This window comes from Cyprinodon tularosa, unplaced genomic scaffold (genome assembly GCF_016077235.1).
Source record: "Cyprinodon tularosa strain WSP-4 unplaced genomic scaffold, ASM1607723v1 ctg20, whole genome shotgun sequence".
NCBI classification, from domain to species: domain Eukaryota; kingdom Metazoa; phylum Chordata; class Actinopteri; order Cyprinodontiformes; family Cyprinodontidae; genus Cyprinodon; species Cyprinodon tularosa.
In genome coordinates this window covers 8,993-31,872 of record NW_024038734.1, presented here as the reverse complement: position 1 = coordinate 31,872, position 22,880 = coordinate 8,993, and the positions used below count along the sequence as shown (strand labels likewise).

The window sequence follows — 22,880 nt, the reverse complement described above, 5'->3', positions numbered from 1 at the left end:
AAACAATTTCATAAAAAATTCTGGATGCACGTTAAAAGTAGTTTTCACGCTGAAAAACATTCAGTTTCAGTTATTTTGTAGCCCTTAACTAGTTCTTTAATGCTTTGTTAAAATATAACCAGTTTGCTATCCCTGCTGAATATAGCAATACTGTCTTAACTGCACAAAGCGGCTACTATACTTTCATGCCTAGAGTTTCCATTTTTAGGGGTGTTGGTTTTCCACCACAATTAGGGCTTGATCTACTGATGCACCAGATAAGGAGCACTAAACACTACTATTTAGTGGGAGTGTTGTGGGTGAGACAACGGGTGCAAAAGTGGTGCAGAATGTACTATTTAAATGATTATATCGGCCTGCGTTACTTTCTGTCACCTTAGAGAGTTTGGCAGACACAATTTGCAACATACTGCGCAAAGATGGCGGGTATGATCTCTATGTCTAGAAGATGAAGGCAGCGGAGAGGAAAAAAAATGACTTTCTTTGTTTGTATGAAATCCCAAAAATAATCGGATGAGTATCTGGATTTTCCAACTGACACAAATAGTCACGGTAAATGTTTCAACTGATCTTTAATAGTGTCACTTAGAAATTAGAATTTTTTTTTTGCATTGCTTTTCCAGAACTGTAAATTATTCATTCTATTTTCTCACTTCTGACAGTGATAAAAGAATAGAATAGAAAATCACTTTTTTGTCCCATAATAGGGAATTTGTGGTGTTTAAAGTAAAAAGACCACAGAATAGAAAAAAAATCTTCAATGAATCTAGGTGATAGAACACCACCCACCATCCCCATCTCTATAATTGATCCAGTTTCGCTGAACAAAAATCTAGAAAAACTAGCAAAACGCTTCACATTTAATGAATCGCATTTCAGGTGGTAACTATATTTGTATATCTTTTTCCAATTATTTTGCATGTTTTGATGTTCAGCATATGTTGTACATATTCCTGAAGGAAAACAAGCTAAAGAGACTGCGGCTGCTATTTTGCTCCAGATGCAATTCTGTGACATGCAATCATGTATCCATTGGGTTGGTTTTGAGCCCCCACTCTGTCCGTCTCAGCAGTGTCTTCAGGTGAGAGACTTCGCCCCTTTGCCTGGTTTTGGTTAACCTGACAACAGCCAGATGCATGTCCAGCTCCGCCTAGCTCCACTCACATAGTGGAGCTAGGCGGAGATGGACATGCATCTGGCTGTTGTCAGGTTAGGTTTTGGTTAGATGGCCGGACATCTTGATCATGCCTGTGTGAATAGGGTAATGACTGAGTGTAGAGCCAAGCGCTTTGGGCTCCTCGGACATCATAGAGAGCTTTATAAGTACAGATCATTCAGCATTTATATCTGAACCCAGTCAGTAGCTACTGTAAGCTGCGTAGTTTTGGTGTTTTTATACACAGATACTTAAGTAGATCAAGAATAGACAGAGGGCCATTTATCAGCCATTGTGTTTAGGATCTAATTGATAAAGTTTTATTTGTCTAACTAGAGTACTTCCATTCACAGGTTTGGTGTTCTGCAACGAAGGCAGGACGATTTCTAGGGTTTCTAATAGCCACTATTTGAAGAAATAAATACGTATTTATTGAGTAGAAGTCCAATAGCTGTCCTGTCTGCAGATTTGACAGTTTAAAGGGTGGATCTATGCAGCAGCCTCTAATAACTATTGTCCTGTTTCTCTCATATGATTAGTGACTATCACTAGATTAGTCCTGTCATTCCTTTCCCTGTCAGTAAAGAGAAAGGGTCACATTCTGGGAGTTTTCCAGTTATACAACAAGCGCCAGAACTCTAGAAATATCTTCTATAGAGTATTTAAGCTGTAGATGTTGCTGGATTTTGGTAAATTAACTAAAATAGTAAATATCTGCACAGCATTTTGTAAATTATGCCTTGAAAAGGTTTAATGAAAAAACTACTCTGATTGATCAAATGGCATCTATTGCTCCTCCACTGCTTTGTTTTGTCCTGCCAGTTTTTAAGAAATGTTTAATGCCCTGCAAACATCTAAGGACCTTTTATTGACTGAGCTGAGGATGAACCACAAAATACAAATGCTAACATGGACTAAATCAGTGATAATATTGCTTTCATTTAAACTGTAGTGTGCACTCAGGCAGTGAATGAGGCATCAGGGAGAAGTAACACTTGTTTCACCGTGTTTATTGGGAAGCTTGATTGCAGACATCATTGCAGCTTCATATTCACTTCCTGTGTTAATCCCCTTGCCATTGCAGCTTTTTTATTTCGAAGGATACAGAAAGAGAGGGTGTAGGGGGGGATTTTTACATTTCTGCCTTGCTTTACCCTAAACACCATTCCTCTAAGTCTACTATATGGGAGCCACAGTATCCTGCTAAAACAAACAGCATTGAGCACACAGAAACAAATGCTTTTGTCTCTGAGTTATATTTAGTCCCAGTCTGCCTTCAACCAAACACCATCGCTGACAAGACTTGCTTGGCCTCAGTCTCGGGACTCAGTCTGCTCAGAAATGTCCAAGCTGTACGAGCACGCTTTAACATTTCAATAACATATATTCTCTAAAAAGGCAGTCTTTGTTCACTCTTCATGACACGAGGTTACTGTAGCACCTCAGGCCTCTCTCTAGCTCTCGCTGCTACAGGAGACATGTCATCCCAGATCTGCTTTCAGATGCTTTCATTCCTACAAGCCCTGCAGGCCATGCATGACTCCTCTGAGAGCAGAGAGATCCAGAAGACAGGAAACAGCTTGAGAGAAGCCCAGCAGTCAAGGCTGTGGGAGGGCAGAGGATAGGGTGTGGAAAACGGGGGATTTCCTCAGATGGTGCTTTGAATTTTATCAAGAGTTTGGGCTCCTTATCTGTTAGTTTATGATGTGCATGATTAATTTAAGGGTCACTTTTAGGTATATCTGTACTCAGATCATTTGAACCAATCAGATCTATCCAGTCTGAAGGACTTTTCAAAGTTCTCAGCATCATGTCTGCCTGACTTTGTATGGAAATTTCTACAGGTTCCCTTCAGATTACGCGTCCCTCTTGTTTAGTATGCGTCTCTTATTGGCTGCACAGTCATTAGTCTTTCATTAGCGCAAATTAACCGCTGAGTTAATCATCAGAAGGCTCACTGTTTCTTTAAAGTCGTGCAGAGGGGAGCCCACGGTAAGGAAAGGAGGGGGCTGCTGTGCGCCAGTTGGAGGTGTCCGCCTGTCGCAGCGCCTTGGGGTTGACATTAAGAAGAAGAGCGCGTCCATGCTTCATCTGGGAGGATCATCTCCAAGCGAGAAAAGGTGCTCATCGGTCCGAGGATACATGGATGGACAGAGAAACGCTGCAATCGGGATTAAGTTGTCAGCCGGTGAGAGGAATATCTGGATATAATGGGGAATACAGCGCCTAAACCCTTAATAGGTGAGGTTTTTATGTCGTTTTTGTTCATTGTTGGATTGTTAATGTGGAAAATAGCAGATGTGTTGCACACATGGCTCATCTTGTGATCGTCGGGCTGTAGAAACGCGCTCCGCATCATGGGGGAGATGAATGTGACTCCCTGGGAAGCGCTCCTCCAGGAGCCTCGGTGCTCTGCAAAAAAAATAAGATCAAATTAAATAATAATCGAGCAATAAATGTAAACTTGAGACAGGTGACAGTTTAAATATATGCATTTAAATGTCTTCTGCATGGATCCGTTTTTATCCTCACATTGTTACTAAAATATGAGTAATAATACATTTTGGCAAAATGATTGCATGTATTGCGATTTAAAAGGAAATTGGAAAACATGATTATTAATTTGAAGTCAGTCAGTTTATTGGATGTTTTATTATTATTATTATTATTGGGGAGTTTATTAATTAATTCTAATCTGAACAGGATGTTATTGCAGTAGGTCAAAGTGAAAGCCACAGCTCATAACATATATAGACCAATGAGGGAAAAAAGTAAAATATATACATAACTAGAGCAGAAGCTGGAAAAAAACACCAACATATCCTTTTATTCCAAGTGCCATTACTTTAAGAGCAGTCTGGAGTGATTACCTGTGATTTATTCTTGTAGGCGCTTGATTGTCAGACTCATTTTTGCATGATGATGAGCCCTCAGCTCTGAGCCACTCTGTCATGTTACCTAGAGCCCATTACTTGATAATCAGTTCCTCTATATCACTTTGATTTAACGTCTGTCACACTCCCACGCTCCCAGCAGGCCCGTCTCACCATCTGAATAAGGGGGTGTTGCCATCACAGCAGCTCACAATACATCCTGCCAGAAATGTTTCCTTTCTGTATCTGCAGAAACTCTCCAAGCAGTGGCGGTTCTAGACCAAATGTTTGTGTTTTTATGGGGGCACAGAAAAACAGGAAACAAAAAAACATTGCATTCAAATACATTAAGATATCTGTATGAAGTTAAATTTCCTTAATTAAATGTATATGTCTTCTAATTGAAAATATTTATTTTTGGCTTGAAAAATCTTCATTTGGATTATCCTTAATATCAAAATTAAAGTCCCTTAGCATAGCAAAAAAGCAACTAAAAAATTTTTAGCTATATAAATATCTAAAAGATAAAATAAAGCTATTATTTGAAATATTAGATCAATATACATTTATAATTCAGGAATTTTACACATTTATTTTAAGTTAAAATGACAGATTTCTATATAAATCAGAATTAGAACTCAAGAAAAACCAATAAATACAGCTGTAAAAGTTTTTTTTTTTATTTATTAAAAAAAAAAAACCATTTAGCAGATGAAAACTAGGATCCTGTCTCAATATAAGTGAGGCTATCGCCTTATTGTTTTTTTTAAATAATTAATAAAAATAAATTCTTTAAATAAAAAAATTAAATAGATCCAAAGGACCTACCAGTAACCATCTGTGTTTCAGCGCATATCATCATTAGAATACTTTTAGTATTATGTCTTCAATACAGAGGCCATAACAGGGGCCAGGACATGATCTACAGGGGCACTGGCCCCCGTTGGCCCCTGTCTAGAACCGCCCATGTCTCCAAGTCTACTTCTAAATGAAGCCAGGCTTTGGTTCCTGAATATACACTGAGCAAAAAACAAAATGTTAGAAATGATTTTTAATAAAATGTCTCCAATCATTCTAATAATGTTATCTGAGTATGCAGAACCCATGCAAGTCCAACTGTTTAAAAAAAAACACAAGTGGATTTCGTAAGAAAAATCCAAATTATTAACCTTACTTTTTGGGACTAATTAATATCTTTCTCATAAGGATACATTTGCTTATTTTTTGGCACATTGTGTTAAATACACAATCAGTAAGAATTGCTTTGAATAAAACCTTACTTTAAATCTAGTCAAGGTGAAAAAATAAAGCGTTCCCCTGAAAACCAAAGGCTATCCCCCCCCAGGGTTAAGAAGCTTTGCTGGAAATCAGTCTTGGTTTTGCAGCACCACATTTGCCTTCTTCTTAAAAGTTATCTTCAAATAGCAATCGAGACAATTTGCCATTATCAGTTGCATAGTCGCTAAGCTAAAATAAGCTAGCCTAACCCCAGAGAAATCTTCTGAACCACAAGTTCTTTAACTAAATTGATTTATGCATTCATATGACAACCCAAACTAAATCAAATAGGAGCAGTTACTGTAAAGGAATTTGTAGAATAATTCTTTCTTATTTTCTAACCCTAAAAGCTGTATTTATAAATAAAAAAGAACAACATACTAAATGGCCGACCAGACCATTAAAACCCAACATTGGAAACAAAACAATTAAAAACAAAAATCTAAATAAATACATACACTTAAAACACTTTACAGTACAGTATTTTATTGTTTATCTTTTAGCTCTTCACTATACATTATACATTTTTCTAAGGTCCATATTTGTGTGACCATTTTTTTTTCTATAATCTATTTGCTACTGTAAACACCAGAATTTCCCTTTTATGGGACAATAAAGGGAGTTTCTATTCTATTCTATTCTATTCTACTTCCTCCCCAGCTGGTGGTGCAGTCCAATGGTCCACTTCATACATTTAAGTGCTCTGAACCCTTACAACCATCTTTTTTTCTGGCAAAATCTCCATTGGATCATGAAGAGTTGAAATAGATGAAAGAAACAAGAATTAGTCATAATCATAAAACAACTATCCTTAATAAGTTAATAAAAGAATATAAAGTGACTAAATGTGCTTGTTTACAACTAGAACAAATGTAAAAGATCATTGCGGTGCCTGGTGGCAGCGAACAAATACAACTCTTGACAATTCCAAAAAATATGCCGGTCAGAACGCTAAAATGGAAATGTCATGTTTGGTGTAAAAGTCTCTATCTACACCAAAGAGAAAACGTATGTAAAGCGTGTGGGTTTCTGACTTTCCTGGGGGGCCATGGGTTTGGCCTTTAAAATTTATAACACAATGCACATAAACTGGTCACCCTTAGATTTATTTATTATGTGAACGATGACTGACTGAACAAACACCTTAAAGGAAATTATGGTCACAATGTTTAGGTAGGAGCTGTTACCAAAATATAAAAGCTAATGTTGTTACACTTTAACAAGTGCTGAACATTACATTTATAGAGTACAATAATTTAAAAAAGTTAAGAATTTTAATGGTTTTAATTCCATCTGGAACTTTTTTTTATTACAGTACATTACTTTATAGACATTGCATTGTTTTTAGGAGTAATTATGATATTTTAGAGAAAATATATCAGACTTACAAGGGAACAATGAACCATTATGATCTAAGATGGATTTTTGAAGTTCTTCAAATAAGTAAACAGCCTAATCAGCTTGGAGTTTACAGATGAAACTGAGGAATGCATAACATCAATTTCCTATTTGTCCTCGGTATGAAGTGCAGTGTCTTGTGCGATCATATGATTTTATTAACACTTGTTCATTTTTAGAACGCTGAAGGGTCAGAGTTTTATAACTGTTTTTTTTTTTTCAGCAAAGATCATTGATCAGTGGCGAGAAATAATAGATACAATCTGTAAGTCAGACTTTTTATTGAAGTAAAAAGCCTGCAGTCATCAGCTGACCAGGACATAAACAAGCTGTTTCTGGTCTGATCTCGTATAACAATTATATATAACAAATAATGTATAATTTAATCCCATTGGAGAGCTTGATGTTTAATTTTTTTAGGTCCTTCAAAATGTAAAACAGTGATAGAGTGAATGGTTTAGTTATTCATTGGTGAGACTAACCTTGGCTGTTAATTCTTATAAATTCATTTATATTTTTCAGACTTTTTTTTAAATCATTTAAATGGTTAAAAAAAACATCTATTCAGTTCAAGCACAAATTACATGCTATTTTTTCTTAGAAAAAAACTGAATATCAAATTCTCTGTATTGTTTGAAATGGAAATTGACAATTATTTTTGGTTCAAGCACAATCAACAAAAAACATATGAATGTACTTCAGTAGGGTTCTTGTAACCAACACCAGAATGTATTTTCTTACTCTGTTGGCTTCACTCTACTCTTAAGGGAATTTATAGACCAACAACAGTCATGTTATTCAACTGTAGGACAAAGCCATGGTATCCAGAGACATTCCAAATACCTTATTGCTGCATTGCATCGCAATACTACCAACTACACCAGTGTGCATCCTGTTTACGGTACATATACAATGAAATGCATTCTTTCCTGTTTGTGTGGCATTAAGAAATGTCTCACAGTGAGTTTTTGGGATGTATTATAATATGGAAAACAAATTGTTGTTGACTTTTATTGCTAACGGGAGTTAGCCTGGTCACAACGCCCAGTGTTTGCAAATCTGGCTGGTTTTCCAATTGAAAACTGGAGCATTTGGGTCGAGTACAACATGATTTACAGATTGAGGTTCTAAATACCAAGACAAATAATGCGCAGCGTAACGGCATCTCCACTTTTACTCAGTTCCACCTGCAGATTGCAAAAACTTATAAGATTGGTGCTCAGTGATCATGATATTTAGTTTTGGCAATATGGTGGGAGTTTCTTTATATATTTTAAAAGTTTCCTCTATGTCAGACTCACCACCGGTAAGTGAAAATGTGGACGAGCACGTAGGACGGCCTTATGTAAACGTATCACCAGAATGATTGACAATTAGGAGGACCATTTATTTTATAAGTATTTAAAAAAATCTAACCCTAACCCTAACCCAAGTCCTGATAGATTGGGGCATTTTTATCTCAGGTTCAAATTTATAAATTCCAATTTCTTACTATAATTAACTTAATGTTGAAATCTAGCAGCGATGTTGGATTTTCATTTTAGTTTAAAAAAGTCTCCTCTGGTGTTTTCAAATTGAATTTTCGTTGTGAATTTCCAAAGATGTGAGCTAATCTTACCAGTTTGTAAAAAGAAAACGTAAAAGGAGAAAACCAGAGTACCTGGGAGGAGCCCATGCAAGAGCAAACAAGGAAACCATACAAACACTATGAGGCTCAGTCAACGGCTGTACCCTGAAAGGTGTTTGCTGCAAGTCAACCATACTAACCCTCACCTCCGATGGTACTCTGTGTTGTTAAAAAAGATTAAAATATACCATAATGTGAGCAGACTGGCACTCTGTGTCTCTTCGAGCCAAATAGAAGCCATTGGAGTTCGATAGCCTTTTATCCCAATTGCTTGACTTTCCTTCAATGTGTGCAAATATTTCTAGACAGAGGAAAGTAAACAATGTCTTCTGTTTAAACAACTTCAAACTGTGGTTGAACATTGAAAAATGTAAAGACACAGAATTTCCACAATGTTTTAGTGGGGTTTAGATGTATTTGTTGCCGTTCTAGAAACACTTCATATATATATAGCCATCATGTGTTTTGAGACATCCCTTGCTGCGTGACTTGTTGTGCTATGCCTTTCATCTAATAATGGCAAACAAGTGTCTATAACAGGCCTCACTGTAGGTGATTAAAGTGCAGATTCCCTGTTTGTCCCCCTGTCAGCGAGGTAGTTAGGCCTAAAGTGCTAAAGTCAGGCCTCAACATGTTTTTTATGTTACATTAACCTCCAAAGTATATTTTACTTTCTCAAAACCCAAACTGCTCAAGATGGGAAGAGGCTCATCCCTTTGAGATGTTACAGATGTTCTCGTGCTCTATAGTTTAGAATATAATCAGTGATAATGCCTAATTTAGGAAATGTGCTGTGGAACATTTCACTGAGTTATTGTCTTTGCAGCAGAACGCTGTGAATTTTTAAGAGGAACATAATCTCTCTTTGGCCCGCAGGAGGAGAGGAGACACACAGCCTCTCTTTGAGGGTCGAATCGCCGCCATTCTATACCATAAACAGTCATCATTCAAGTCTCATTTGTGCCAGCAGTCGATTTATCTTCTTCTCAGTTCTGATCTGTTCTATTTGTTTTTTTTTAGATGCTTGTCAAGAGATTCTAACTAGGATGCTGGGTTCTCCTGTTAAGACGGGATCAAAGACTTGCCCTTTCATTTGGGTATTTTGATAGTGGATCTGCACTGTCTGATTCATTCTCCCCTGTAGAAGATAACGGGGAAAATAAAGACGGCTATTGAGTGTTTGTTTATGCTGTAGGCCAGCTTAGACAATCTGATGAAGACTCGTGGCTAATATTGCAAACTTTATTTTGATCTGAAAGGGTAAAATATAAGCCAGATAAATGCTTCCCAGTGTTTTACTGACAAAATTAATTTCAATGCCATAAAACTGTGGGCTGACTTTTTTCAAACCCGCCCCAATAAGTTGCTTTTTCTTGTCTACAAACACCTTGTTATATGCTGGTGAAAAAACGGAAAAACAGACTCACAAAAAAACAAGTTTGGAGTTGATGCACTATTTTGACCTAATTATCTGTGGGCTCCTCTGTAATAACTTATGTTTGACCACCCACAGATGCTACTCTGCATCCCCGCCCGGTGTCCAGCAGGCAGTACTACTCTTTGCCCAACAGCGGGTCAGGTGTGGAGAGAAGAACGTCTGTCCCTCCGGTCAACATAAACTTGGAGTCGCTGCGCTTTAATCCTCATGCCAGGGGGAAAAACATCAGGCTGGATGGGCAGCTTCGGAGGGCCACTCGCAAGAACAGCTTCTGCAATGGCATCACGTTCAGCCATCGCCCTGTGCACCTTTATGAAAAGGTTTGTTTACCCTTTCCAGATTGGTTTGACAAGGATGCAACAAGGTTTTAATAAATCTACCACTTTTAGGTCCGTCTGCGTCTTTCTGGCGTACACACTGGCTGGAGTGGAGCTCTGCGCTTTGGTTTCACTAGTCTGGATCCAAGTGAGCTGGAGGCCTCTGACATCCCTAAGTACGCTTGCCCAGACTTGGTGACGCGGCCCGGCTACTGGGCAAAGGCCCTGCCTGAGAGGCTCGCCCTAAAGGACAACGTGCTGTCGTTCTGGGCGGACCGCCATGGGAGGGTTTTCTACAGCATCAATGATGGAGAGCCCATCCTCTTCCACTGTGGACTCAGCATTGGCTGTCCTCTCTGGGCAATCATTGACATCTACGGCATCACTCAGGAGGTCACACTGCTGGGTAAGAATCTTGTCACGCTAATAATGAGAAACAGTCATGTTTTTGTTGTAATTGAACTCAAGTTATCCTTGTAGAACCTTTAAGGCCATTGAAATGATCATCTGTTACAACTACAAGCCTCAAAATAAACTACTTGCATTAAATGTCAGAGCCCAACACAAATCAGTGCATACATTTTAAAGTTGAAAGAAATAGATGCATTTCTTCACTTTTATGAGTTAAAAAAGCTTGAAGTGAAGAACTTACTGCTTCAACTTTCTTTGTTGACTCTACTTTGAAAAATAGCTCAAGCTGAGCCCGGTTGGAAGCAGCCATTTTCAACGGAGGGGGATCTGGCAAATTATTATTATTTAACCTAAAGCCTTCGCCACCCACCACGGCCAATCAAGGCCTCCATGAGGCCCTAAGCAAAATCTGATTTTGTTTTTCTGATAATTATATCTGTTGTTGCAATCAACAGTCTGACCATTCACACCTATTATAAACTCACTGCAGCTCTGGCAGTGTTTACAGTGCCCTATATATCTCTGAATCAAGCCATAAAATTAACTAGTATGCAGTTTATTTACAGTAAAAGTGTCACATGGTTTATCTATTTTGGTTCCAACACCAACAGCAAGGTGAAAAACACAATACAAAAAAACTGCAGTGCAAGAACAGCGACTAAGGGGAAATAGCTCTGATGAATAGAAAAAAGAGAATTTTACAAAAACAGACATTAATTAAAACTTAAAATATCAAGCTTGTTTTAGAGAACAGAAATAAAAACTTACCTTAAAACTTGTAGCAAAAGAAATACAATTTTAATTTGAATTAATAACTCTATTTTTACCTATAAGCAAAAGCTCTATTGGGAACATAATCTACCTTCACCCATATATTGTTCTTACTCCTTTAACGCTGTGCATCCCAGCTTTTCTGTTTGAAAAGTCACCATGAATCAGTATAAGAGATCTGAGAGGCAACTTTGATGTTAAGAATAAAGCTTCCCAAACTTTTCAGCTGTTTACCCATAAAATGGTTCCAGTATCGACTCGAGAGCTGAACATTTGGCTGAGTATATAAACATTTCTACAGAATCATTTAACAAGGGACTAAATTCTTTCACAAAATCAACAACCAAAGTAGTAGATTTTATCAATTTTTGTGTGATGCTTTTATATATTTAATCACTTTAACATAACTGCTTATTGTTTAGTTTAACTTCTGCTGCAGATTCTGTAGACCCCATACTGGTTGATCGAGGACCTCAAGTAGGGTCATGACTCCATCTTTTGGAATCAATGCTTTAGGATGTCTGGAAGGGTTTCCATCTCTGCAGCCCATGTACTCAAAAAAAAAAAAAAACAAAAAAAAAAAAGAGACAATAGGAGGAATAAAACAATATTAATAACAAGGATCCAGCAATGAGTGACTAAACAGGTGGTGTATATATGGGAGTCAGAAACAATGGGCGGACTAATTAGCTAATTGGGAGCAGGTGTAGACAGACGTAACTAGAAGGAGCTAAGAGAAAGGAGAATGACACAATGAGGGGGGAGGGAGACAGAGAGTAAAACCCCTGTCAAACCTTGACGATTTAGACCAGGCATCCCCAAAGTCGGTCTTCAAGGGCCGCTGTGCTAAAGCAGGGAAACCTCTAAAACCTGTAGGACAGTGGCCCTCGAGGACCGACTTTGGGGATGCCTGATTTAGACCAACAAACTTCCTACTAGATATGAAGCTGAATCTGCTGTGATTGCAAACCTTCTTTCTTTCTTTTTATTTATTCTTTTTATTTGATGGGCGGCAAACAGCAGCTAGGTTAATACCGCAATCAAAGAAATCTTTTTATGCAGCCCGAGCATCTCCGGGTGCATAAGTTAGGCTGTCTTTTGACATACGCTCTGCAGTAGTTACGAATATGATATGCATACACCCAAAATTGGAAAGAAACCATAAAAAGTTCAGCGTATGCCAGCGTTTTAGGAGATTCTGGGAGGTCAGGCATACGCTGTCTAAGTCGTAAAGGTGTGACAGGGCACTAACTCAGAAAATACATCACAAATTGGAAAAGAAACCAATGACAAAGAATGACATAATTCAAAGTGTAACTTGAAACTTAAAAAGAAACTCAAACATAAGCGCACAAAGGGCAGAATTATGTCTCTTGGAGGCCTACAGTGAGATTGAATTATACATTTAATGATTAGGTGGCATCTGAAGACATCTGCTTTTAATAAATTTTATTTAGTGACATCAGTGTAAAGGGGAAAACTTTGGATGCCTTTCCTCCCATTTTTCTCCCACTTCTCAAGTATCTCTATAAACTATATTGTGTTTTGTTATAATTATGTGAGAAAATGTTAAAAAAAATTCGAGAGGTGCAAATATTTTTTCATAACACTGCAGCACTGAGTAGTGGATGTTTTTTACATTCAGGATTCCAGTCAGTTAGCTTGGGACCATGTGTTTTTACAACCTCTAAATCCACAGAAACACATTTTTTATAGGGTCAATGTATTCACAGATGAAGTAGAGGGGTTCTTGGAAGCTTGGCACAGCTTTGCAGCCCTGTGGGTCGGTTTGAAAGGAGCGGGTGAAATGGTCTGGGATGGCTCGATGATGAATGATCTGTGTGTCAGAACGGATCTGTGTTTGTCTTAAAAACCAGAGCCTCTTTGTTTCAAATTGGCTAACATGACATAGAGAAATGAACAACAGATGTCACGCAGCCTATTCACCCTCCCAACTACTACTCATAACACAGTCTTACTATCACTTTCCTGAGCTGTGTCACTTTTTTGCAGTTAAGCTGGCCTCAATTCCACCACCTTCTCCACCCCCCCTTTTGCTGTCTTCACTCTTACGCATCAGGCATGTTTGTCTTCAGCCTGACAGAAGCTGTAGCCTTGTTTGGTCAAGGCGGCCAGTCCCAGGAGCTTTGGTGAGCGGCCAGACTGCTCTTCTGCTCCAACATATCTAGAAATAGTGGTAAAGGAATGCATCATAAGTCAGAGGGGGACTACGAGCAGCAGTCTTGTTTATGTCTGTTTCTGAAGTACAGAGAAGCTTAACTGAGCTCTTCCTTCAGCTTATGATGCTTACAGTATGGAACATTTGTGGCTTTGAAGAAAGGAACAGGATTTAGTGGAGATCTGTAAAGCTCTGCTTATTTCTTAAAGCAAAATAAACCCGACCAAAATTAACATCTTTATTTATTTTCCTTTCTGGTTTTAATGTCAGTATCATGGATACTTTTGATTTTTTGTTTTTATATATATAAATATTACTTTCTGTTTGCTTTTCAAATTTCTGTTTGGATTTTTCCTTCTCAGGTTTTATTTTAGAAATATTTTGTTTTGGTCTTGCCTTAGCCTTTTTGGGTCTTGCCGTATTGGTTTATTTTTATATGAATGTTTAGTGTTTTTTCCATCTTTAGTCCTTTTTCTCAAATTGATCTTATTTCAGTTACTTTCATCTCAGGTTTCATTCATTAGGTTTATCTTGTAGTTTTGTTCTGTTATCAGCTTTGTTTGTTCATGTCCCTGTTTCCACACATATTTCTGAACGTTTACCTTTTAGCCCACACAGGTAAATACTGCTCCCAAGCCTAGAAAAAAACATCTGATTTTCCTCGCCAGTTATGCTACACTTTGGATGTAAACCATTTTCCTGTTTTTAAAGATTTAAAATGATCTATCTATGTTGGCTCCATCTGCCTGTGTGTTTTTGGGTTCCACTCAAAACTCGACATCAGAGCAGTTATTACTTAGAGACAACCTTTATTGTCATTTTTTATACACATAGTTTACAGGAATTTCATTTAGTAGAGCTCTCATGACATTTCCATTTCAAGTGCAGCATTTATCAGATGTAAACATTGTGGGAGAAATATCTATAGGGCTGCTGTCATATTTTCTTATCATAAAAAAACTATGAGATACTCAATATGTGCACAAATTAAACATTGAATGATAAAATCAACTTCTTAACCCCTAGAACCCTACGGACCCACCGGTGGGTCCAGCTGCTACGTGACCTCGTAATTTTAACAAACCCCCAGTATTAATGTAAAAAACACATTTGGCACAGTTTGGTGACATTTATGGATAAATGTGCCAAAATGGCCTCTCCGCCTAAGAAATTTCTCACTAATACCATTCTAAAATAAATATGATTCATCTGATTGAGTCCAAATTTGGTATATTTTTACACAACATTTAGATTTAAAAGTCTGTACTACTTTTTTGTGCTATAAATAATATTTTGGTAGTTTTTTGCAATGTTTATTTCAAAGAAAATTTTGGCGAGGTTCAAAAAAATGCAAAATATTTTGTATTTTGTCCCTAATATTTCAGGCAGGGTCAAAGCTACAATGGTGCTGACACCAGAAAACCATTCTATGACATCTTACCTTTACAGACGTACCAAAAGTTTCTTCTTAAATCTAATAGCTGTGAGGCTATAAGTGATGTACTTTTGTGTGTTTTTGTCAGGCAGAAATTTATTTATATCCCCTGAGGGTGTAAGAGGTTAAGAAAAACATCAGGGCAGTTTTAAACTGTGTTTTTTTTATTTCTACTAAGAAACAGACTCGTTTTTTTTTATATCAATGTCACTCAGGTCCCTATAGCTCCTTGAAAAGTATTCATATCACTTGAACTGATTCACACTTTGCTGTTAGACTCTGTCTGCCTCCTACAGACATGGTTTTCACAGGGACCTTCGATAAATATCTGAACCAAACACTGTTGATAAACAAAAAGAAATAACTTTTATCTCTTGTTACCAATAGTCGAAATAAATTTTAATCCATTTTATGTGTTTTTTTTAATGATCTAATAAAATAACTGATGTTGATTCATTAAACTAGACTGGAGAGATGATGCAGACTTGTTTTTATACAAAGCTTGGAAGCCAATAATGAGATGTTTACTTTTCTTTATAGAATTTGTTTACTATAGAAAAAAAAAATCATAATCGTCATTATAAACAGGAAACTCATTTAATTCGTCGGTCCCTTTGCAGGAGGAGCGAGTCAGTCCAGGGTAGAGCTGGTTATGTCACTTCTCCCTCAGAGGGCGCCAAACAGACAGTTTTAGATACAAAAGCAGTTTTTTTCAAAAATGTGCACTAAATTGCCAAAATAATGACTGGCACATGTCCACAGAATTATAAGACACCTATTTATACAGTTTATTAGCAAAAAAATAGGGGAAAAAAAGCCTTTTTTGTAAAGTTGCAAAAAAAAAAAAGCCTGAGTTGAAAGAAAGAAGTTCTTTTTGCAGTTTGCCAAAAGTCATCCAGCCGCAAAGAAAGCTTGTGGAAAAACGTTTCTGGATCATATAAAAGCTACGTGCTGGAACACACCGTACCCGCTAGGAAACATGGTGGCGGCAGTGTCGTGCTGTGAGTAGGCCATACTTCATCATTAAGAGATGATGCCGGGTAGTAGGGATATTAAGCCATTCGGAGTTTGCCTTCCAGCGGGAATTTGACCAATAAATGTCAGCCAAAGCTACAATGGAGCAGTTTAAATGAAAGCATAGTCATGTGTAAAAATGGTCAAGTCAAATGACAGAAGAAACTGAGAGTCTGGGTCAAGAGTTGAACACTGATCTTCACAGATGAAATTTGAGTTTGTGGTGCGACAAGTTGTAAATTAGTTTAATGGGTCTGTGTACATTCAGAGAAAAAAACAAGCAGCACATTCCCAGAGCTATCTGTTCCTATAAACACTTTAAAAAAAAAGGTGATTTTGTTGCTCCCTTGCCAACATTACAATTTTCCAGGAAGTGTTGTAAAATTTAGCTGAATCAGATATCCATGACAAACACTGACAACATTTATCTCCTTTTTGTCGTAGAAAATTAATTAAAGTAGAGGGAAAGAGGTGTTCTGGGACATATGCAAGACCATGTATAAGCTATTAAAATTTTGTTGTTGTTTTTTTTCACATTTCGCTTCACAGACAGCACATTTGCAGAGAGCGTGGGGTCTAGCTGCCTGAGTGCGGCCCGTCTGAGTGCCTATCTGCCCCAGAGCAGCCACGACTCGGCCAATTACAACAACAATCAGCTGGAGAACAACCAGGCGGCCGCTGCTAAGATGGCCAACCTCCAGCTAAACAGCTACTCTCAGCTCATCCCCTGCTGCTCGTCCACCTCCACCTCGTCCTCAACCGTCTCCACTGCCTTCCCAAGGGGGGTCCGGGGCCTCCCCTCCCTGCTAGACAATGACTTGCACTTTCACCTCATCCGTGGATCTGATGTGATTCTATCGGCAGACCGCTTGGCTGCATGTATTCACTTCTTGGACAGCAGTCGGACTCTGGTGTTCAGTGACCGGCCGCTGCACTTGGGGGAAACTTTGTATGTAGAGGTGGGCCACCTGGGCCTGCCTTACTTTGGGGCAATGTCGTTTGGTTTAACATCCTGTGACCCAGCTTGTCTGCACTCTGCAGACCTGCCAGCCGACCCTGAGGTCCTTCTGGACCGGAAGGAGTATTGGGTGTTGCATCGGGGATTCCCTATGCCCTGCTCTGGAGACGTTCTTAGCTTCAGTCTACTGCCCAGTGGAGAGGTGCACCATGGGGTGAACGGAGTTAGCCGGGGCCGACTTCTCTGTGTGGACTCCTCTCAAGTCCTGTGGGCCTTTTTCACCCTGCATGGGGCTGTAAACAGACTCCGGATACTCGGTAAGTGTGTTTAAAGCATATAAAGAGCCCAAAGCAATAAGAGAACTGGTGCAGCAATCACCACAACACTTTATATTGAACTAAAGGAGCCTGTAGTTAACAATACTCTATGGAGATTGATATGAAAATACCAGAAATTATATCTATGACACTACTTTTTTACAATTTCTACGACAAATTGTGATTCGAATTGTTTGATCAAGGTGCACACAAGAGGAAAAGGCACCAATTAGAGTAGCAGAGTGGAAGATTTCTTATACCTTTTTTATTTCTCACCTCAAAATACAAAAATTAGAAGATTTCTCTTTAGTAGTTGATGTCATGCTTTATTTGTCTGAGGAGCCACTGTTAACCAGCTAAACTAAGTTTATTTGAGCTCATAGCATTGGTATCTTTACAAAGCAGTCTAAGTAGCAATTCCCCCCAAAATATAAACGTTTATATTAATTCTTAAATGTACAAACCTTGTTCCAAAATAGAATGAGATTTAAAGTTCAAGAGAGTAAAATAGAGATATATGTCTGTAATATTTTCAGCCTTCTTGTTATCTGCTGAAAGTCTTATTCTTTCTTTAAGTTTTAGCCATGGATATTTCTCTCTAGAAAATACATATTTATTTCAGTATTTGTTATGACTGGTCATTAACACCAACAAATTTTGGATGATTAAAGCTTGGATTTAAGTCATTAGCTGATTTTCTCGCTCAGGAGTTTATTTCTCAAGGATAACACAATATTCTGTATTTAGATAAGCTAATAAAAAAATACTGGCACCTATATGCTGACAGTTCTACCAAATTCGCTCATCCTTCATTAGATTTTGCAGGAGCGGGTGGTTTTCATTAAGGGGGTGATGCGTGTTTCAAGTTATCACAATTAGAAAACAAATTATTGCTCGCTTTTATAAGTTTGGTTCTCATTACAATATACTTTTGCTTATCAGAAACCTTTAAAAAGTATGTTACTAAACATAACGTACTGCCTATTTATATTTGATCTCCTTTATGTTAAAAGCTGGATAGCACAGACCAAATGAGCACTTCCTGACTATCTTCTTTCCCAGGCTAAAGGAATTCATCCGAGTAGATTCTCTCCTCCTTGGACTGTTTAACTTTAAGCTATGACCTCTCAGTCCCTGTGGTCTGTAAAGTCCCACCAGACCAGAGCCCATTCTCTCTTGTTTTTAATCCAAAAATGTTCTGCTCTGAATAGAGGACTGTGAGGGAATTGATCTAATGAATAAGCATGTATCTCTAATCCGTCCGGTCGGGCAATGTCAAGGTAAAGCCTTCGGCTTTGCATTCTGGCGGAAGTCATTCATTTTAGCTCATGTGTAATATATTTTCTAACAGAATCCCACCTTATATTGATAGGAAGGAAGTTATGTGGAGGTTATTGATGTATAATTGTCTTTGTGGCACAGGAACACTGCAGTCCAGTCCTCCCTGCACATCCCCCACAACTTCTCAGAGCAGCAGCCCAGATGACAGTGACTCAGACCTGGCTTTCAGCGTCAACAGATCCTCCTCTGCCTCAGAATCCTCTCTGGGTATGACGCCAGATGTTGACAGCATGAATTATACCTTACTGTATATATGGAAGTCAGTATGAAGCCCCCTCAGGAGGAGTTAGAAGTGTAGCAGTCCTGACAAATTGCAGGAAATATGTTTGTTTTCCTAAATGTATGCATCTATAAAGCTAGGCTTTAACTAAAAAGGTTATTGGTGATAACATTTAGCTAAAAATGTTCAGTATGATTAACTAATAATTACATTAAAACATCCCATCAGTAGCAGCATCCTCTTCCTCCCATATAATCTTCATCTCAGTATATTCTCTTTCCTTCCAGTGACTGCTCCCAGCTCGCCTCTCAGCCCCCCCACTTCTCCCTCCCTGGCTGCCTCTGAGCTGCCCCCTGCTGGGAAAAATGGAGAATGCACCATTTGCTTCGACCAGGAGGTGGACACCGTCATCTACACATGCGGACACATGTGCCTGTGCAACGACTGCGGACAAAAGCTGAAGAGACAAATCAACGCATGCTGCCCGATATGCAGAAGGCCTATTAAGGATGTCATCAAAACGTATCGGCCGTGATGACGGCTGTCGTGTAACCAGATGCTGTGTGTCACTACCAGCAGGTTCACTCCTCTCAGGCTTTGCGGGACAACAATCCTGACTTTAAATCAGAAACTGACTAAACCAGAACATCACTGTGCCTCTTAGATGTCCCGGTTCACGTTTCTAAATGCATTCTGGACTCAGAACTAAGATGGACTTCATCTTGATAACTAAAACTGATGTCTGAGCAGCTTTACTTTAGCAAAGACATGATGAATCATGTGCTCCATTTCAGATTTCTCATCATCTTACCTGTATTTGTTGAAGCAGTAAGGCCTGTTGTGAATATTTTGTCCTTCTCGTTGTCATTCTGGTTATTTAGTCCTTTGCAAAAAAAAAAAAAAATCTTTTCACATTTTGTCATTTTGCTTCGAGCTTAAATTATTTTGTATGGATTCTGAGAAAGAAAGTGAAAGAAAGGATATGACCTGTTTGCCAGCCCTTATTATATACAATAACTCATCTATTCGTAAATTTACATTTCAAGTTCTGTGTATTAACGGGATCCATGGGTAGTTGAGCTTGCTGGCCCAAAATTAATGCAATTTTCTTTTTACTTTAAAAAATGCTGTTTGTTATACTTAAAAACTCATAATTACCTAAAAAATTATAATTTGTTGTAGGGAGGTTACCATTTTTAACCTGTGCAAAATTTGTGCATTTTTTCTTGAATTAAGGATTGAAGTGAGAAACTTTGCCAATGGAACAAGACAATTTACACTTTAAACAAGAAGAAAACAATTGCATTATCTTATTTCAAGTGCATAATATCTAGATAGCTTATTTTAAGAGTAAAAATACTCATTCCATTGGCAAATCATCTTATTTACCTGCTCAAATTAAGGGAAAATACACTTAATTTAAGAAATTTTTACTCATTTTGGGATCGTTTTTGCAGTGTGCTGGGTTGATAACGCAATTAGGTCTTACTTGACTGGAACCTACAGAGTAAACATAGGGAGGATAACATTACCTGAGTTATTGATATCTATTGAAACAAACAGATGCAATCAACGAGTGATCTACCGTTGATCATATTAGCTAGAGCTAACACCATTAGCAGAAGATAAGGGGAAATTAAAATCAAATCGTAAGATAATGACTGTTCAAAGTGAAAGTAAAACATCTTTCTGACATTGCTCTAACATATCTAAGAAACGTTTTAAATCACCATGATTAAATTATTATTACCTTTTTCTTATCAATTCCAACATGGTGCAGTTCAAACTGAAAAGGTTCACTGTTACTCATTGCTGCCTTGGTTAAACTGAGCTTGTACTTTGGGACCTAGCATATATAATTTTCCCTGGATGCAATGCAGCACAAAAAGTTTTCTATTTTATTAAAATTAATTAAAACTAAACAACCTAATGCATTTTTACTGCATTATATTTACAACAAAATAACTCTTTTTCAAATAAAGTCTATTGTTGCAACTAAATTTGGATCCCCTAAACATTCAGATCCAGGTCTAAATTTTAACACTTGATCTCTATCATTGTGGCAATTGTCGATACTTTATGTCTGTTTTCCTGCTTTTTATCTTTCTGTGATTAGACACCAGCTTTCCGGTCCCTGGAGAGGAAAAATATTCCCAATGCTGCTAAAAGCATGTATTGCTCTGTGGGGGACGTTTGCTGGATAATTAACAGTTTTAGATATCCGTCAAAGATCTTGTTTTGTATGTGGTGCAAATATTTCCATTTTGGCCTCGTTTGACCAAAGCAGCATCTTCCACATTTCCTGTTTAAGGCATTTGGAAAATACCTTTTTCTTAACAGTTGTTTTCCTTTTTCCACTCTTCCATAAAGCACAACTTCAAGATATATAGTTTTTCTGTTAATACGTTCCCTTACCTTAGCTGTGGATCTCTGCAGCTCCTCCAAAGTTACATCGGGCCTCCTATCTATTTCTCTGATTAATGCTCTGGTTATGCTTCACTAGCTTTGAAGTTGTGCCATATGATTCTCATTTTTGGATGGATAATTGGAAAGCCATGCATTTTTTTGCTCTCTACTTTACAATTAGCTTTCAATTAGTGTTGTTCCATTTCGCAAATTCACGCTAAATCATACTGAAGTGTTTGCAATATGACAAAATGTGAAAATGTTTAAAGAATATGATTACTTTTGCAAAGCACTGTACATGTCCTTGAGCAGAACCTGTGGACCACTGACTTTGAGTGCCTTAGACCGTTGTTGTGGTATCTCTTTAAGCAAAAAAAGAAGAAGAAAAAATAGATAGAAAAATAACTTAAAGACCCTAGCCATATTTTCATTATAGACTCTCGCACGAGGGACACGGATACTGAATGTATGCAATACGAGCTGTAAGGGCAGGTAAAGAGAAGGTTGTGTCTGGATGTAATGTCATGCTCTAGAGAAAAAGGCAAACCTGGAAAGTTTGATGACAAAAAGAAAAAAATGTGGTTTTGCACTTTGAGAGATGAACATTGTTTTCTACATAAAGTGTAATGTAAGACTAATTTAAATGATATTTTGAAAAGCACAAATATAATAAATTTAATACTAATGACCCTTGCTGTTAGGGGCTCCTGATCTCTGCAGTAAATCAACTTAGTGTGCACAGTTATGTATTTAATAGTAAACATAGACATACGCACTAAGAATAGATGTTTGCTGTTTATTAAGAAAAATAATGCCACTACTTTCTAAACCTATAATCTATGTAGTACATGATATGTTGTATAGAACTAATGAGAGTCATGATGGTATTCTGTTTGAATATTAAAGCGTTGCTGATTTATTTTTTCTTGTAAAATGAGCCATCCTTTTCCTTACATTTTAATAAAATATATATTGGAAAGCGAACAACCCTTAAGAAAAGTATGTTTCAGTTTCTTTAGTGTCATATTTTGTTTGTGATGATCCTTTTGTTTTTATTAAGGAGAGAGAAGGGAGTGACAATGAAGGAAACTCAGAAAACTTGCAGTTTTTTTTCTGTTTTCTGTTAAAAACACTTGATTTAACAGCTAAATAGCAAACAATGGCATTACAAAGCTGAATTTGTTTTTGGTAAATTTTTTATTTGACAGTTATAAGATAATTCATAGTGTTCATAGTGTCATGATTGGGATTAAGAGTCATGGATTTCACTTTATTATGAGATTCCAAGTGATAAATATGAGCAACAAACTCATAATTTCTACTTCTACAATTCTGAGATTTATACAAAGAATTTCATACCAAACTTTAAAAGTAAAATATATGACTTTGTATCCCATGATTATTATATCAATTAAGGATAAATAATAAATTATTAATATGACATATCATGCTGCATTTTCAGCTTCTATAGAAAATCCCACAGCATAATGCTGCCACTTCTGCGGTCATTGTTGAATGTTGAATGTTGCATGTTTATGGAAATATTAGCCGGACTGAAGACCAAAACATGTTCTTTACTAACATAGAAATGACTAATATAGAAATAATATAAATGATTTATATTATTTGTATAATTATTGAATTTGACACCCTACTACTTTATCAAGGCATATAATCAATGCAGCTTGTGTTGTCACTTGTGGAACACAGCAGCCTAGAGCCTTTTAATATGGCCAACAAG

At 37.5% G+C, this 22,880-nt stretch overlaps 1 protein-coding gene across 1 annotated transcript; it reads left to right on the top strand.

The window, feature by feature from the left end:
- The first annotated feature begins 2,673 nt into the window (after positions 1 to 2,673).
- On the top strand, positions 2,674 to 19,687 carry neurl1b (neuralized E3 ubiquitin protein ligase 1B). The gene is made up of 6 exons (XM_038284606.1): positions 2,674 to 3,397; positions 9,846 to 10,090; positions 10,160 to 10,493; positions 16,447 to 17,172; positions 18,595 to 18,720; positions 19,021 to 19,687. Exons 1-6 carry the CDS (start codon positions 3,367 to 3,369, stop codon positions 19,266 to 19,268), a joined length of 1,710 nt encoding a protein of 569 aa, XP_038140534.1. The 5' UTR covers positions 2,674 to 3,366; the 3' UTR covers positions 19,269 to 19,687.
- The last annotated feature ends 3,193 nt before the right edge of the window (positions 19,688 to 22,880 follow it).

What these genes read in the sequence shown, in the direction of transcription:
- neurl1b (XM_038284606.1), top strand. Translation starts at nt 3,367, where the DNA reads ATGGGGAATACAGCGCCTAAACCCTTAATAG. An exon ending in AGCGCCTAAACCCTTAATAG is followed by an intron (nt 3,398 to 9,845) that starts GTGAGGTTTTTA and finishes GACCACCCACAG; the next exon opens with ATGCTACTCTGCATCCCCGC. An exon ending in CTGTGCACCTTTATGAAAAG is followed by an intron (nt 10,091 to 10,159) that starts GTTTGTTTACCC and finishes TACCACTTTTAG; the next exon opens with GTCCGTCTGCGTCTTTCTGG.